At 31.4% G+C, this 13,113-nt stretch overlaps 1 protein-coding gene across 2 annotated transcripts in view; it reads right to left on the bottom strand.

Moving 5' to 3' along the window:
* The window catches only part of LOC134708045 (condensin-2 complex subunit G2-like), a 71,891-nt gene that overhangs the window by 40,488 nt on the left and 18,290 nt on the right, over nt 1-13,113 (bottom strand). For both annotated transcript variants that reach the window (XM_063568305.1, XM_063568304.1), the window contains exons 8-11: nt 13,007-13,076; nt 7,866-7,946; nt 7,345-7,437; nt 3,587-3,712 (exon numbers count right to left, since the gene is read on the bottom strand). In XM_063568305.1, coding sequence (XP_063424375.1) covers nt 3,587-3,712; nt 7,345-7,437; nt 7,866-7,946; nt 13,007-13,076 — 370 coding nt within the window. The remainder of the gene's footprint in view (nt 1-3,586; nt 3,713-7,344; nt 7,438-7,865; nt 7,947-13,006; nt 13,077-13,113) is intronic.

Here is a 13,113-nt window from a genome sequence, read left to right as displayed (position 1 = left end):
TTCTACCTTGACAGGTAAGTTTGTATCTAGTCTATAAAATACTTATTTAGAATTGAAAGGTCAGTTTATCCCATGCATACAAAAGAAGTTTACCTATGAGGGTCAGAATGGGGTTTACAGAATAGAGAATACATGTAATAGCAACAAAAAATAATAGAGAATAGAGAAAATGAACATCAAAATAAAGAATAGAGAATAATTTACTGCACTGCAAAAGTATAAAGAATAACTGTGCAAAATAAAAAGGTAACTTAGGTAACTGTAATGCAATACTGATAATATAATCATGATCAATGTACATAATTGATAAATAATCTTGTAACAGAAAGACTAAATAGTAAAATCATCTTCATGAGAATTTTACAGAATGATAGTTATTTCAAGGCTATTAAAAGAAAATGCCCTAAAACTTTAAAGAATACAGATATTAAAAAAAACCATCCAGGTCCTCATGTTATTTACATTGTCAAAATATAGGCCACACCATTGTTATTCCAAGAATAATCTAGACATCTAGTTAAACTGGTTTTAAACTAGAGATCTAGTCAAACTGGTTTGGTATAACTGACAGTTTGCTCCTGCCCTAAATGTCTATTTCACAGTGACCTTATGTGTTTGTGCTTAGAGTACATTGTACTGTCATATTTATTGATTTTGTGTTGGGACATGACCTAAACATGCAAAACAGTGGCTTAAGATTTCATTTTAAAAGGAATCAATAAAATCTTAAAAGTTTATTCTATATGAACTAATTTTAGTATAATAAATTAATATTTGGAATTTTATATCCTGATTGATGATTTTTTTTGGGACCAAGAAGTTTTCTTCATTCTAATTCACATTATAGTTATTTAACCTTCAATTCACATTAAAAGATAAAAAAAAATTCAGCTCTTGTTTAAGGTTCATGTGGACCCTATGGCTAAAATGGCCGTATTTTCACCTCAAAATTTTCTCTGAGTACAGGCAAACTTGTGCATCAGGAAAAGTTTTAAGGCATAACATGCCCTAGATAAATAGAATTCAAATGCATTGTATGATTTAGAAGATTCATAACTTAACTGGATTTTGCCGTTCACTTTTTTTCGTCTCTGCAGAAGATGATAAAATTAACAAACAGTTGAGTGTACCTTGATATGGTCCACTCAGATACACAGTTTAAATAACCAATTATTGTCAGGTATCTATTGTCCATCTAATGTCCATGTCAATTAAAAATGCTCACTTTGATTTTTACCTGTGGGGAAGTTCTCAAACCTGTTTCCCAACTTAGTTTATTTTGGCACCTTCTGGAGGAATGAAAAAAAAGTGCACGGCAAAATCCTGTTAAGTTTTTATTTTTCTAAAACATAAAACATATATAAAATTCATTTATCTAGGGCATGCTATGCCTGAAATTTTTTACAGATGCGCAGGTTTGCCTGTACGCTGTAAATTTTGGGGTGAAAATACGGCCATTTTAGCCATAGGGTCCACATGAACCTTAAAATATTCTGCAACTAAATTTAATAATCAGTTAGAATTTGGTGTAAACAAAAAACAAGAGAACCTGCAAGCATAGTCTATTTCAGGGATCTCCATGGCCTGTTTAACGATGGCGCCCCGCCATCGTTCAAATGTCTTGCGCCATCGTCAAATGATTTGCGCCATCGTTCAATTGTCTTGCGCCATCGTTCAATTGTCTTCCGCCATCGTTAAAAACTGTGGTTGTTTTATAGCGTGACGCCATTTTTGTAGCAATTATAATCAAATGTATGTAATTGCATAACCCTCAGGCTTTTCTTATAGTATAATCCAATTCAGTTCTAATGCCTGAGGGATATCCTGATTAAGATCGCTAATCACTTGTACCTGAGCTTGTACAGGTAGATCAACAAACCAGACAGGAGAATATTATCCGAAGATAGACAATTCATTTGTCGAATTATTTAACAAAGTTTCCGCAAATGCTTATGATAATTCAGATTAAATAAATAAATAAATAATCCAGCTTCAAAGTTTTAACAAGTCGAACATGTGCGTTTATTTTGACTTACGCAATCAGCATCCCCCTTTTTAAGAAGTACAAAATAACACGTAAAACAGTAATTATTATTTCATCGCAAATAACTCGAGTACTGCTGTATTGTATAACGATAATAAAGAATTACTTCAAAAGTTAGAGGTATTCTTTTAATATTTCCTGTCAATAAATATCGTATCGTAATTCCGAATTCATTTCGTAGTTTACAATGAAATTGATACATCCGCGTTTCCGGTTTCTATTCAGACTCGAAAGGTGCATGTTGCATAGCATTGATTTGCTAAATAAAGTCATTAAAAAACTTTTCATTTGACAGCGTTTGCTTTACAAATCTTTTTTTAACCTTTTACACAACCCGTACGACTCGTTTTGTCGTTGCTGCAAGTAATGGTTTCATGACTTCTGAATTTGACAGTGTCTGTGAAAAATAAGCTCTGTGATTTTTAACCCCCATAACAATTGCCAAAAAATAGCAAGAGAACTACATGGTGTCCTTCGTGATAGCTATTGGTCATTCTCGACTAAGGGAAAGGGAGGGGCATTAGGGCTTGTCCTTTGAAGAGTTACAAACGGCAATTATTGAAAATATATATATTTCTATATAGTATTTATAATGAAAATTTAGATATAATTTAAATAAGCAATGAATGTGCATGTTCACCTATCCTCATGTGGAGGAATGAAATACTTTTGATCGCGCTACACTGTACGGCTTAGATACGGTTTATGATGGTGAAAGTTCCTCCATGGTTCAATCTTCATCCATGGAGATCCCTGTATTTCTATAAAGTCACGCCGATATTTTTTTTTATATCTGAAAAGAAAACTAACACGTAAAAAAAAGGCCGAAAGTAACCCCTAAAATTCAACATTAACATATTTTGAACAATTGAATCAAGATGCACAAAGTTTAAGCATTGGTCAGAATATAGGGTTCTTTTGTACTTTAACAATATCACAATAACAATAAAGTGACCTTAATTTTGGACAAGGTAAATGGCATGAAGCCAATTTTACCAACTTCTTTTGAGTGAATGGGATAAAGTGACCTTTCAATTCTCAAGGCTAAATAAGTATTTTATAGGCTAGATACAAACTTACCTGTCAAGGTAGAATTGTAATCTGAGTGATACCGGTGTTTTTCAAGTCACCATAACTCTTTATTCCAAGTCAATGTTATTGGGTACTGCCAATTCTGCTTTGATTATCAAGCTCAAAAGAAGGCAAACTACTGTACATTCAGAATTATAATTGAGATTTAGGAAGAATGAACAAAAATACCAGATTAATTGTTGCAATTTATGAAAATCTTTACATAGATAATATCAACCAGATATCAGATCACAAGTTCTTATTATTGCAATACACTAGGAGTTGCAAAATTCACATTAATAAAAACTTTCCAATAATTTCTGAATTTACAGTATAATCATTTCATTTTTAAAGCCTAGCAGACTGTTAAACTATAAACATAGAAGCAATATGGCTATCATTAGGATTCATTTTTTTGATACTGTCTACCCATCATTAGTCAAAATAAGATATAAACAGATAAACTCATACCATAATAGTATCAAATTGTTTTTGCATTAGTTTGTTTGTCTCTTCAATTTTAGAATCTGGATCTTGTAGTGGAAAAACATCCATCAATATTGCTGTGGCATTGACTCTCACCTGAGGATTCGCTACCTGTAGATGTAACAAAATATTTTCTTAAACATATGGGTATTGAAATAATAAATAAGGAAAACACCATTTAGCCAGGAAATATAACTGTTATCACAGATATGTCTCAGCTTTGAGTAATTTTGATAGTAGATTGCAATGTTTAAATAAAAATGGCAACACTTTACCATCAAAAATTAATTTGAAAAAAAAATTCAAAGTCAATGAAATCTTAACTGTTGGGCTAAATAATATATTTAGCATGAACTATGCAAATGCTAATACAACTGCATATCAAATATCATCCTTAAACTAACCTAATTGCATAACTAAATTTAACTAATTGTAAACATAAAAGGTATACTTATGTCTCCGAACTACAATAGCATGAGACAAAAACTGTAAGCACACACTAAGTTAGACATCGTCATTGGCAATGATTTTCTAAACACTAAAAAAATAATTCACTGACATTACTTTATTATGTGTTCAATGCAAAATATAATTAAAGTTATAAAAAAAACTTATACCTTTCACTGACACATGAAATGGGCAGAATCAATTTGCTCAAATTACAGTTTTGAAAGGTATTTTTCTGATGGTATCAAATTGCGCCACATTTACCTGTAATTTTTTTTTTATACCTATGTCATACATGTAACATGTACTATAATTAACATTTCGTCTTGAAATGAAACTAAACACTCATAAAAACAAGAATGTGTCCCTAGTACACGGATGCCACACTCCACTATCATTTTCCATGTTCAGTGGACCGTGATATTGGGGTAAAAACTTTAATTTGGAATTAAAATTAGAAATATCATATCATAGGGAACATGTGTACTAAGTTTCAAGTTGATGTGACTTCAACTTCATCAAAAACTACCTTGACCAAAAACTTAAACTGTTTATATATATAAGTGAATGTTTTAATTCAGCATATCTTTTGTATTAAAACTCCACCAGTCAGTAATCTGCATGTCCCTAGCCCAGATAAGGAAAGGGAGGTCAAACAATTAGTTAATATATATAAGAAACCATAAAGCAGGCGTACGTAGATGATAATTTAATTGGTGCAATAGTTTTAAAAATAAAGTGGCGCAGAAGAGGCATTGGCCCAAATGAGTTAATTTTTGGAACAAAAAGATATCACCCCATGAAATTGAGGTCACAGTCAGTTGATTTTTATCCAAAATTTTGCACACTCAACACACTTAATTCATTATATGTACTTTATTAGCAGTGTATTTGTTCCACTTCCACAAATCACCTTCCATCTCCTTTTACGTAACAGGTAACATATGCCAAGATTTTGAAATTTACATTTTCTTCTATGAATCTTCATTCAAACAGATCAAATTACTGTCCTTGGAAAAACAGAATGACAGGATTTATAAAACAACTGTTTTAATGACAGTTCTTGAAGTTAAGTTTAATTTAGTTGCATTCAGGAAACAATATCAGATTGCAGTAATTGTATCAATTTTTTTTAGCATAGGTTACATAATATAATATAATAAACAGATTAATTGTTCTATAAACATTAAGTATTTAGAGACTTATCAAATTACATTAAGTTTAAACTTAGCATTTAAATGTACTTTTAGACTTATTTTTTTAAGGAGGTAAGAATGGATAGTCAAGGGTAACAATTCATGCCCCCATTGTTTATGAAAGAGGCATAAAAACCAGCATTTATTTTATCCTGTTTATATATATATATATATCTTTGATCCAAAGAATTTTAGACCTATCACCATAATAACCTGCTTTGGGAAACTTTTCACATCTGTATTAAATAACAGATTAAATAAATATTCGAAAGAATATAGCTTAATATGCGAAAACCAAGGAGGCTTCCGGAAAGGATACTCCACTATTGATAATTTATTTATTTTATATTCTCTCATTCAGACGATGAAAAACAAAAAAAGGAAACTTTTTTGTGCTTTTATCGATTTTGCTAAAGCTTTTGATACCGTTTGGAGAAATGGCCTGTGGCAAAAATTACTATTAAATGATATAAATGGTAAACTGTATAATGTAATTTTTAATATGTATAGTAGTATTAAATCTCGTATTTCATTTAATGGTGATACTACCGAATACTTTCCATGTAATATAGGTGTTAGACAAGGAGAAAATTTATCTCCTTTTCTTTTTTCTTTATATCTGAATGACTTGGAAGATTTTTTTCATAGAAATGATGTAATAGGTCTAAACACAGTGACACATGAAATAGAAGAACAACTTAATATTTACTTGAAACTTTATGTATTACTTTATGCAGATGATACTGTTTTATTTTCTGAAACTGCACAAGATCTTCAACAACAGCTAAATACATTTTATGAATACTGTGATATATGGAAACTGAAAGTTAATCCAACCAAAACAAAAATTGTTATTTTTGGTAATGGTAGATTGACAAGCAAATTAAATTTTACTCTTGCTGGTAATGATTTAGAAATTGTCAAGGATATTTCATATTTAGGCATTATTTTTTCCAAAACGGGTAGTTTTAAAAGTGCTAAAAATCAACTCATTAGTAAAGCCACTAAAGCTATGTATGAAGTTCTAAAAAAAGGCCGCTTATAAACCTGACAGTAAAATGTCAGTACGATCTTTTTGAAAAAATTGTAAGGCCTATATTGCTATATGGTTGTGAAATTTGGGGATTTAGTAATACTGATGAAAAAGAAAGAGTGCATTTGAAGTTTTGTAAACTTTTGTTAAACTTGAAAAAATCAACCCCAAGCTTTATGGTATATGGAGAGCTAGGTGCTTATCCTATGTCAGTATATGTGGAACACCGTATGGTATCTTTTTGGTCTTATATTGTAAACAGTTCTGATAGTAAAATGACAAATATTCTATATAGATATATTTATAAACTTAACGTAGATGGTGGATTTACTTTCAAATGGTTGATTTGTATAAAAAATATCTTAAATAAATATGGATTTTCAAATATTTGGTTAAACAGGGTAACTATAGTTTTAATCCAAAATGGTTAAAGTTAAGCATTAAACAAAGAATTTTTGACCAATTTCAGCAGACTTGGAAATCAGAAATGGAGAATTCTCCAAAAGCATTATGTTACAAACAATTTAAAGAAAACTTTGAATTTGAAGAGTATTTAGATTTATTACCTCATAAAGATAAAATAACGCTATGTAGGTTTAGAACAGGAAATCACCGGTTACCTATAGAAACCGGTAGATGGCGTAGAATTATTAGACAGGAAAGGTACTGTGTACTTTGTAATTCTCATGAAATAGGTGATGAATTTCACTATATTTTAAACTGTACAGCTCTAACAGAAAGTAGAAGAGCTTTTCTTAAACCTTACTATATAAGCTGAGTAAATGTTTTGAAATTCGGCAGTTTATTTATTTCAAAAAATATTCGTGTATTGAAAAATTTGTGTAAATTAATTAGAATTATCAATATAGAAGTATGTTCTCCAGGTTGATCAACAAATTCTCATTCTTGTTGCTCGTTTTTGTGCAAACTTGTCATGCGCAAAATCTGTATGTTATTGTATGTAAAAATATCTTTCTTTGTACCATTTACTTGGTTTTATAAGAAATAAAGAATCTTGAATATAAATAAACTGTATTTTAAAAACTAATTAAACAATATTCTAGTACCTTTAGAGACCTCCATAAAATAGGGTCATACAATTTCAGTAACATATCTTCTACTCCTTTCTGTTTCTTTTGATTATGTATATAACACAGAATCTGTAATAAACAATATGTGTGAAAAGAACAAGTTTAATATCATTTTATCACCAATCCTCAAAAACTGAATTAAAAATATGATTTCATGGATAACTGTATTTTATTTTAAGCTTAACCCACACAACATTTTACTGATGCAATTTGAAAATATCATAAACCGGTAGATGAGCCAGGTAAAATGCTATTTCTACATACAGTCAGGCATAAATATGATAACATAAACAATAGATTGCACTTGAACAAGGAGACATAACTAAAGATGAAAAGTTTTACTAGAGCTGCTGAAATAAATGTTCTTGTCTCCTTTGTGCAATCTGAGAAATATGATTTCTTGTTATATTGTGTTAACAGTTGTGATCATTTATTTACATAGAACATTTATATATGTGTGTCCTTACAGGTGCATGCAAAAAATTATTAATGCCTACCCTTCTAAGACTTTGGCAGAGTGGTTTTCTTGCATGTACAGCATAATACATTAGATCTTGAATACAACTAGTTTCTAATTTCTGGAATAAACAAAAATAAAAAAACTATAGACATTTTACAGCACTGAAAACAGTTATAGGTAGATCTATTCTTTTAAAAGAGAATAAATTAAATAAAACAAGCTCTTAATAAAGCAGGTCTATCATTCCTACCCCACCCCCCTTTTCATGGTTTCAGCTAGGATTTTGAGGGCTTTAGTCAATTGAGTGAGATAAAAATCAACCTTATTTTGGGCAACAACAAGGAACCTAAAATATGTATTGCTAGCTAGACATCTTTGAAGGACTAAGTCATCTTAAGCAGTTATTGCATTATCTGATATATGTGCTGCTTAAAGTCATAAGAAACCTCAAATCAAAGAAAATAATGCATATGATTTTTATAACTCAATGGATAGTTTTCATTATAAAACTTATGTACATATACTTTTTTCTGAAGAAAATTCTTTAATTTATTCATATTTAGAAGAAGTTTACTTTATTTGAATAGCTTCCTTCCAGCAAGCAATTCCCCCGACATATTTTCCATATGCAAGGTGACCTCAGTGTGACCCACCTCGTAAAAATCCGGTGACCACAATACGCATGGATGTCCTTAAAATAAACTATTATCTGAATTTACATGTTAAACACGTGCTCAATTTCCATGCTTTTTTGTTTATTTTTCGTCAATTGTTGACAAACAGGTGACAATCGTTAAACTTCGGCTTCAAAACACGAACTTTAATTACCTGTCATATTTTCACAACAACACTGACCGATTGAAAAAAAAATTGACAATTATACGAAATAAATGATAAATTCGAGCACAGAAGACTAAGTTTATGATGTTTGTATGCATTGGTTCAAGAATTGGAAGAACATTATTTTTCACCGGTCACTCGTTTCTTATGACTTTAAATATGAAGATAATAATAATGTTTTGGAAATCTAGTTCACAATTTCACTTCCATTTATTTTCAGTGACATTCCTGTTCAAGCAAAGTTGGATTCCTTTTTTTTTTAAATCAATATGCAGGAATTGCTGCATAAATGAACCTGTAACAACTATTTCACTGCATAATCATTATCCATGTAAAAGTAGAGGCTCTAAAGAGCCTGTGTCGCTCACCTTGTTCTATGTGAATATTAAACAAAGGAAGCAGATGGATTCATAACAAAATTGTGTTTTGGTGATGGAGATGTGTTTGTACATTTTACTTTACCGAACATTCTTGTTGCTCACAATTATCTTTATCTATAATGAACTTGGCCAAGTAGTTTCAGTGGAAAACATTATTAAAAATTTACAAATTTTAAGAAAATTGTTAAAAATTGACTATAAAGGACAATAACTCCTTAAGGGGTCATGTGACTTATTTGTAAATCTAACTTTGCTGAACATTAATGCTGTTTACAGTTTATCTCTATCTATAATAATATTCAAGATAATAACCAAAAACTAAAATTTTCTTAATATTACCCAACTTAGGGGCAGCAACCCAACAAAAGGTTGTTTGATTCATCTGAAAATTTCAGGGCAAATAGATCTTCACTTGATTAACAATTTTACCCCCATGTCATATTTGCTCTAAATGCTTTGGTTTCAGAGTTATAAGCCAAAATATACATTTTACCCCCATGTTCTATTTTTAGCCATAATGGACATCTCAGTTAGTTTAGCAGGTCATCAGACACAATTTTTAAACTAGTACCCCAAAGATGATTGTGGCCAAGTTTAGTTTAATTTGGCCAAGTATTATCAGAGGAGAAGATTTTTGTAAAAGATAACTAAGATTTACGAAAAATGGTTAAAAATTGACCAAAAAGGGCAATAACTCCTAAAGGGGTCAACTGCCCATCTCGGTCATGTTGACTTATTTGTAGATCTTACTTTGCTGAACATTATTGCTGTTTACAGTTTATCTCTATCTATAATAATATTCAAGATAAAAACTAAAAACAGCAAATTTTCCTTAAAATTACCAAATTAGGGGCAGCAACCCAACAAGGGAATGTCCGATTCATCTGAAAATTTCAGGGCAGATAGATCTTTACCTGATAAACAATTTTACCTCTTATCAGATTTGCTCTAAATGCTTTGGTTTTTTGAGTTATAAGCCAAAAACTGTATTTTACCCCTCTGTTCTATTTTTAGCCGTAGTGGACATCTTGGTTGGTTTGCCCGGTCACAAAACACAATTTTGAAACTAGATAGCCTAATAATGGTTCTGGCTATGTTTGGTAAAATTTGGCAAAGTAGTTTCAGAGGAGAAGATTTTTGTAAAAGTTAACTAAGATTTAAGAAAAATGGTTAAAAATTGACTATAAAGGGCAATAACTCCTAAAGGGGTCAACTGACCATTTTGGTCCATTGACTTATTTGTAAATCTTACTTTGCTGAACATTTTTGCTGTTTACAGTTTATCTCTATGCATAATAATATTCAAGATAATATCCAAAAACAGCAAAATTTCCTTAAAATTACCAATTTAGGGGCAGCAACCCAACAACAGGTTGTCCCATTCATCTTAAAATTTCAGGGCAGATAGATCTTGACCAGATTATCAAGTTTACCCCATGTCAGATTTGCTCTAAATGCTTTGGTTTTTGAGTAATAACCAAAAACTGCAATTAACCTCCATGTTCTATTTTTAGCCGTTGCGGCCATCTTGGTTGGTTGGTCGGGTCAAAAACACAATTTTTAAACTAGATACATCAATGATGATTGTGGCCAAGTTTGGATTAATTTGACCCAGGAGTTTCAGAGGAGAAGATTTTTGTAAAAGATCACGGAGAGTTACGAAAAATGGTTAAAAATTGGGACTATAAAGGGCAATAACTCCTAAAGAGGTCAACTGACCATTTTGGTCCTGTTGACTTATTTGTAAATTTTACTTTGCTGAACATTATTGCTGTTAACAGTTTATCTCCATCTATAATAATATTCAAGATAATAACCCAAAACAGTAAAATTTCCTTAAATTACCAATTTAGGGGCAGCAACCCAAAAATAGGTTGTCTGATTCGTCTGAAATTTCAGGAAGAGAGATCTTGACCTGATAAACAATTTTACCCCATGTCAGATTTGCTCTAAATGCTTTGGTTTTTGAGTTATAAGCCTAAAACTGCATTTTACGCCTATGTTCTAACCTTGGTAAGATGGCCGGGTCACTGGACACATTTTGAAAACTAGATACCCAAAAGATGATTGTAGCCAAGTTTGGATTAATTTGGCACAGTAGTTTCAGAGGAGAAGATTTTTGTAAGAGATTACTAAGATTTAATAAAAATGGTTATAAATAGATTATAAAGGGCAATAACTCCTAAACGGATAAACTGACCATTTCGGTCATGTTGACTTATTTGTAAATCTTACTTTCCTGAACTTTATTGCTGTCTACAGTTTATCTCTATCTATAATGATATTCAAGATAATAATCAAAAACTCTAAAATTTTCTTAATATTACCCAACTTAGGGGCAGCAACCAAACAACAGATTGTCCAATTCATCTGAAAATTTCAGGGCAGATAGATCTTGACCTGATAAACACTTTTACCCCATGTCAGATTTGCTCTAAATGCTTTGGTTTTTGAGTTATAAGGCCTAAATTAAAATATTGTTTGTTTGCCCTTTTCCGACCCTATGTTTTGAAACAGGGTAGGTAGGTAGGTAAATTATTTTATTTTTTCCCCCAAAAAAATAAATTGGCTCGGTATATTATTTGTCATGGGTAGGCAGGTAGGTAAAATATTTTATTTTATAGATCATGTAGATACAAAATCTGCATAACGTCTTTTTTGTCTGTTTTGTTTTTACAAATAAGTTTTCTGGGACTATTAGTTTTGAAAAAAAAATATCATGTAGAACTTGAAGCTAATTCTTATGCACTACTATTTTGTTTTCAATTATCAAAATATAGAGCTGTGCCGCATATCTTCAACATTTATATGCCTGGAACTTTGAAGAGTTTGAACTTACACTTATATTCTGTACTTCTGTACGTACCTTGTACGCTTGCCTAAAGGTTTTCTGTAAGAGATAATTTTGTACTGGTAAGATATGTCCAGGCAGACATACATTACTAGTAGACAAAGTCCGTAGAGTGTAAAAAAAATTGTGCATGCCTTTAATAGTTTCCAATAAAAATGTTACAAGACTTAAAACTCAATTGTCACTTATTTTACATCGCATTTTAAAATAAATGATCTGTATGTAAAAATTGGCGATTTTACTGCCAGATATTCTCCACTTTACAGGTTTTTGTCACTTTTGGTTCATGTCAGATATAAATAATATAGCGACATCGTTAGCATAATCATCCTGATCTGAGGATCACAAAAGGCCATCCCTACATAGAATACAACGTCCGTTTACAAATTAGTTTGTACACACGTTAATAATTTTGTATCAAACGAAATTTTTTTGTAAATGAATCCTGCACTTAAAGTATAAAGGTACAGAGTAACGTACGTCATATCATGATTTCAGGAAGCGTTCAAAATCGATTTCAAACAAATGCTTTGAAACTTCAAATTATATGCAAGTGTTCATGTCAAACGCTCAGGTGATACCAAACGGACTGGACCTTATACGTTAAAGATAAAACCCGAGGATTCCGGTAAAAAAGTTTTGAGCGGGAAATACAAATATAAGATTTTTGGTAGGAACGAAAAAATAAAATAAAATAAAATCTTGCTGGTAAATACAAATAAAATATTTTCAGGCGGAACGAATTAATAGGGTCGGTCGGTAAAGGGCAAACAAACAATATTTTAATTTAAGCCTAAGCCAAATACTGCATTTTAGCCCTATGTTCTATTTTTAGCCATGGTGGCCATCTTGGTTGGTTGGTTGGCCGGGTCACCGGACATATTTTTTAAACTAGATACCCCAATGATGATTGTGGCCAAGTTTGATTTAATTTGGCCAAGTAGTTTCAGAAGAGAAGATATTTGTAAAAGTTAAAGACGAAGGACGCTGACTACAACGGACGACAGACGCAAAGTGATGGGAAAAGCTCACTAGGCCCTTCGGGCCAGGTGAGCTCAAAATGTAAATTTGAAGGTTTCCATTAGTGCTGTTATCCAACATTTGTACCTCTTTAACTGGTCCTGTAGCTCTTTGCCATGCTCTAAAGTAAATCTCTCCATACTTAACTAACCATGACCTGAAAGGAAAGAAATAAATATTTCTTCATTGATAGA

Source organism: Mytilus trossulus, chromosome 2 (assembly GCF_036588685.1).
Source record: "Mytilus trossulus isolate FHL-02 chromosome 2, PNRI_Mtr1.1.1.hap1, whole genome shotgun sequence".
Classification (NCBI taxonomy): Eukaryota; Metazoa; Mollusca; class Bivalvia; order Mytilida; family Mytilidae; genus Mytilus; species Mytilus trossulus.
Note: the sequence above shows the minus strand (reverse complement) of the source record. Positions and strands in the feature narration are given on the sequence as shown.